This window comes from Microtus ochrogaster, linkage group LG9, assembly GCF_000317375.1.
Source record: "Microtus ochrogaster isolate Prairie Vole_2 linkage group LG9, MicOch1.0, whole genome shotgun sequence".
NCBI lineage: Eukaryota > Metazoa > Chordata > Mammalia > Rodentia > Cricetidae > Microtus > Microtus ochrogaster.
Window position 1 is genome coordinate 35495806 of NC_022034.1, and position 5494 is coordinate 35501299.

Below are 5494 nucleotides of genomic sequence, written 5' to 3' on the forward strand. Positions count from 1 at the left end.
ATTCTGTCCTTGTGCATTCTTGTGGTACACTGAGCTGGAACTAACTATAGACAAAGCTCTCCACATTCCCACCACCCCATCCAGTTCCTGTCTCCCTACTTATGCTAGCACTGCATTGAGGTTGATGTGGCCCCAGGAAGCCAAAATATCCTTGAAGATCTTATTAAATGATCCTCTGTCCAGCTTTTCCACATCGATTCTATAGCCTGCTGAAGGAGGTGAATGGGAACACTCGCCTCTTTGTTTCTCTAACTCATTAGTGAATCCTAACCACACTTAGGTTCCTTTTCCATTCCGGTCTGGTTTTTACATTCTTAGAAAGAACTACGGGATCTTTAAATTCATTGTGTTTGTGTTGAGAGCGAGCCAGACTGTCATGTTTCATTGATACTCTGAATAGGTCTCAAACAGAGTGCATCTAGGGATTGCATTTTGCCTATCCCCTGCATCTTTTCACAGTTTAGCATATTCTGGTCTGCATTTTGCTCTCCGTGTACATATAAAAGAAAATAAAATACAACATTCAGATGGCTTTGTCTCAAAACTCTGTTATTTCAGTGGGTTTTTCTTTAAGGGGGGGGGGATCTTCATTTGCAACCAGCTTGGTGCTTGTTAAGGAAACCAATCTGAATGTCTTATTGTCCTTCTCTTTTCTTTCCTCCCAGTTGAGAGTGCAGTTGCCAAGGTTTTTTTTTTTTTTTTTTTTTTTTTTTCTTGAACCTGAAAGACCCTCTCTCTCTCTAGTCCTCTGGTCTCAGGCCACACTGACTTCCTAGGGAGCATTCTCAGGCATCCGGACTGTGGTGTGTGCACTGGGAGGAACTTGACCTACTCCAATAACCCAGTGGCCTGAGCAAATCACAAGAAGGAATGGTGCCATCTGCCCAGCCCCTCCCCCGTGACGGCCTACTGGAAAGAGGGACAAGTTAGCAATTCAAATAATTGGCTTTTTGCCTGCTTCTTTTCCAAATAAGAAGGCAGGGATTGCTGCTGAGGTGCAAAGGGTTTTTGTGGATTACAGTGGTGGTAAAGACCTGAGTTCCTCCAGCTCCTACCTATTTTCAGCTGACCAGAAAGGCGAGGATGGTGGATGCTTTCTGTGCCACCTGGAAGCTGACAGACAGTCAGAATTTTGATGAATACATGAAGGCTTTGGGTAGGTAAAAATAAGACGTGCTGTTCTTTTTTTTTAATTCTGTATTTTGGTTCTTAGAAATTAATTTGCTGTGGTTCTGAGAGACAGGCTGAGCACATTGTCATAATATGCTAGACTATGCAGAGCCCACTTAAATGAATTTTTAATGTGGCATTTTCTTAACTTCTTGCCCAGGACCAGATAAAGGAATGATTGGATGTTCAAATGTGAAGCTTCTGTAATGTGTGTATGTGTGTGCGTGTGCGAGCTTGTGTGTGTTTGTGTTGGGGGGGGGTGTTCAGTTTTCCTTTGTTTGTGCTCAGCTGTTCCATGGCTACTGGACTAATCTTCAATCAGGTTTGAACGGAACCTACACTTTAGAATTCTGGATTCTCAGAGTGGCAAGCAGATCTTTGCTTTATGAACTGTTTTGGAAGTCGCTGTTCCTGCACTGGCTACTCTTGCTGTTTCAGGTGTGGGCTTTGCCACCAGGCAAGTGGGAAATGTGACCAAACCAACGGTGATAATCAGTCAGGAAGGAGGCAAAGTGGTGATCAGGACCCAGTGCTCCTTCAAGAACACAGAGATCAGTTTCCAGCTGGGAGAAGAATTTGAGGAAACCAGCATAGATGACAGGAACTGTAAGGTAAGAAGCCACTGTTCCAGGGTGGGGGATGTGGAAGCGGGATGAAGATGCATAGATGTGGAGAGGGGGGAAGATTTCAGAATTTTCATTCAGGGTGAGGGAACCAGAGTTAACACTCCAGTGTACACAAGTTGTAGTCTAGACACCGAGTAATTTTCATAGCCAAACTCCCAGTCTCTTTTTCCCTTGTCCAACACTTTTTACATTTTATAGCAACCTTTACCCAGTAAGTGTTGAACAGAAAGACCGTGCCATGTGTCTTGCCTCTAATCACCTCAGATTGATCAGTCTCACACTAAAGCTTTGCTTCAACAAGAAGTGTGAGTCGTGGTTTTTTTTTGTAACTGGTTGTATACATTTCATCCAAATTATAAGTGGCGACATTTGTGCATAACAGTGACTCTCAAAGCAATAGAGGATGAAGTGCCACTAGAACAATCATGGTGACTCACTCAAGTACAGCACTCTCTCAAGTCCTGTTGTTCCCTGTCTGTGGGAAATCAACTTCTATCTCTTAGTCACCCACATTCTTGTTGTTGGTCTCAGTCTGTTGTTCGGCTGGATGGAGACAAACTTATCCATGTTCAGAAATGGGACGGCAAAGAAACAGACTGTGTAAGAGAAATTAAGGATGGCAAAATGGTTGTGGTAAGTACTAGCAGTTCTTCATTTCTGCCCATGCCCCTTTCTACCCTTCTTTCTTTCTTCCTTTCCTCTTGCCCCCCCTTTCCAAGCTCCTCTCCTTTTGCTCCCTCCCTTCTTTCTATAACATTGTGTGCCTGTCAAAGTCCCTTACTAGCGTGAAAAACAAGAGGAATGAAAAGAACAGGACAGTTGTTGGCTTGGCTGATGTGTACTTTTGAAATCATCCTCCAATTTATCCAGAAGTGTGTGTCAAGAATTGTCATTATAGGATTGCTATGCATCTTCAACCTTCCCCTCAAACTTAAATGTAAAATATTGTGCAGGAGAATATATGAAGATAGCTGATATTAAACCGTAAATAACTGAACCTCAGAGAAGTTACTTATTAGATATGGTCATAAGAACATATTAAACATTTTATATTCCAGTTTATAGAAGTTCAGTGCAAATAATTTAGAGTTTAAGAAAAGAAAGTTTTAATTTCTTCTAGAACTGTTTGATGTTACTTCCTTGCAGTTTTTTTTTTAATGAATCAGTGGAATCTTAAACATGTGTTCAATGATAGCTAGGCATCCAAATGTTATAAAATAGAAAAAACAATTTTATAAATAATTTCTCTAGTTGTAGAAGCCTTTATCTAGGCTTATAGGGACCATTTTTACATTTTTGTTTTATTTAATTAACACTTTTTTATTTATTTTACATACCGATCACAATTTCCCTTCCCTTCTCTCTTCCCTTTCCCCCCGCCTCTTGCCCCCCCCCCATTCCTCTCATCTACCTCTCCCCCTCCCCTGCTCCATCCACCTCCCTTCAGAAAGGGGCAGGACTCTCAAGGGCTTGAACAAAGCATGGCACATCAAGTTGAGGCGCAACTGAGCTCCTCCCCCTGCGTAAAGTCTAGGCTAGGTGATCCAGCATGTGGAACAGGTTGCTAAAAGCAGCTAAGCACCAGGGACAGGTCCTGATCTCACTGTTAGGAGTCTTACAGACCAGGCTTCACAACTGTCACATACATGCAGAGGGCCTAGTTTGGTCCCATGCAGGGTCCCGAATTGTTGGTCCAGAGACCATGAGCATCCACGAGCTCAGGTCAGCTGTCAATACAGACCATTTTAAAATTAGATGATAGTGATATTGTTAAGCTGACTCATTGCTCTTGGGGATGTCTGGAGTTCCGTTACAAATTCCTGCTAAGATAAGATCTGAAAATGCCTTTGCTACTTCTTTTCCAAAACAGACTACCCACTTCTTTAATAATACAGTCAGAGTTATTCTGAACTGAAACGCACTTACTCCTTCTCACATGTGTAAGGCTGGGGGAGCAGAAAGCAGGGCTTTTTCTTGAATCATTAACTAAGAGTTTATTTCTAACAATAACCCTGAAGCTATTTTTTTTTTTTATGATGCCACCTCTGTTTCTTTTCTGTCTATAGACAGATGGAGCAAGCTAAACTTTGGGAACTATGACTGTGATCATGCGTGACTGAATTCTGAAATGGAGATTAAAGCAAAGACATGCTGTGTTCTGAGGATCACATCAGTGCTTGAAAGTCATGGGCACACACCTTAATATTTTAGAGTGATTTTACAGTAATTCTTCAAGTTCAGAGTTAGAGGGTCAACATTCGGCGCTATTGCCACATAACCACCTGGGTTTGGTTCACAGAGGTGAAACATGGCAAAGTACAGAAAACACTGTACGGATGTGTTGCTAATTTTTAAAATAAACCATTATAGATACCATGAGCTCAAATAATTGTATTTTCTGAAGAAGTCAACCAAGATTATAGATTGAAAACTGTTATGAAAATTTACCATAAATCTAATTCCCTTTCAAAGCCAACAGTTGAGGCTACAGTGAAACACCAGCATGTGCCTTCCTTGCACCCAATTTGTTCTGGTTCCCTTAATAATTTCACACAAAAGGAAATTTGAAACCTGCAATTTCAGTTGCAAACTCAGTTTCTGCTCTCTTTCCATTTTCAAAAACCAGAACAATGTAAAAATGTGTTTTACTTATTAAACACTTGTGATTTTGTTTGTTTGTTTGGCCAGGAAAGAAAGAGTATATATGCATTGTTTAATGGTTGTAAATGTCTTAGTTCTTCAGGTTTAATATTGAGACCATATACATGATAATGTTAAAAACTTCAGCCATGAATGTTCCTGGGTGAAAGGACTAAATTATCTTTTAACTCTTTCAGACTCTTACCTTTGGCGATGTTGTTGCAGTACGCTGCTATGAAAAGGCATAGAGAAGATGACGGTTCTCTGGAAGTTCAGTTTGCTGGAATCTCAGAGTTTGCCATCTACTGTAGCTCTGGTTACTCATTAGACATTAGACGGTCATCTTTGGTGTGGAAGCAGAAAATTATAACTTAAAGATGTGCTACTCCAAGCAGCTCATAGAATTTTAATATGCAATCTACCCTGTTTTGTAATTTGCTACAATTTTATAATAACTTTTTATAAAGATGGGAACACACATTGTTATTTCCTTTGGAATGCAAACCCAATTGGAATAAAAAGTATACACACATAAAAAGTTGGTTGTTATTTTTAATGTCATAAGTCCATGTAGGAACCATTAGAGAGTTTTCAATGACATATTTATGTTCTTATAGCATAAACTAAGGATGGAAACGTAATACCTTGTATAAAATATTCATTCATAGAATAACTGGGTTACCCAGAAAACGTGGAGATACCACATAATGTGACCTTGACCAATAAATTTGAATCAATAAATCTGGTCAGGACCTAAGAAAATTGGTCACAATGAGTTGGACTACAGAAATGACCATTTGCTATTAAGAAACGGTCCAAAGGGGGAAAATAATAGGCTTTAAAATGTGATAAAAATAAATATAATTCAGTTCCATGCAATCACAACATAATTTATCAAAGTTTTAAAGTAAAGACAATTAGGAAAAGGAAGCTGATTTCATCTTCCATTCCTAGCATGAATCCCCAGACACCTCACTGCGCTGGACTTTACTAAGTCAAGAATGTTGAGATGAAGTTAACACAGAGAATCCATGCAAGTGATCAGATTCCTCTTTTTC

General features: G+C 40.0%; 1 protein-coding gene across 1 annotated transcript; it reads left to right on the top strand.

Annotated features, from left to right (window-relative positions):
• The first annotated feature begins 927 nt into the window (after positions 1 to 927).
• Positions 928 to 4975, top strand: Fabp7 (fatty acid binding protein 7). The gene is made up of 4 exons (XM_005363642.2): positions 928 to 1156; positions 1609 to 1781; positions 2328 to 2429; positions 4634 to 4975. Exons 1-4 carry the CDS (start codon positions 1084 to 1086, stop codon positions 4682 to 4684), a joined length of 399 nt encoding a protein of 132 aa, XP_005363699.1. The 5' UTR covers positions 928 to 1083; the 3' UTR covers positions 4685 to 4975.
• Positions 4976 to 5494: the final 519 nt, after the last annotated feature.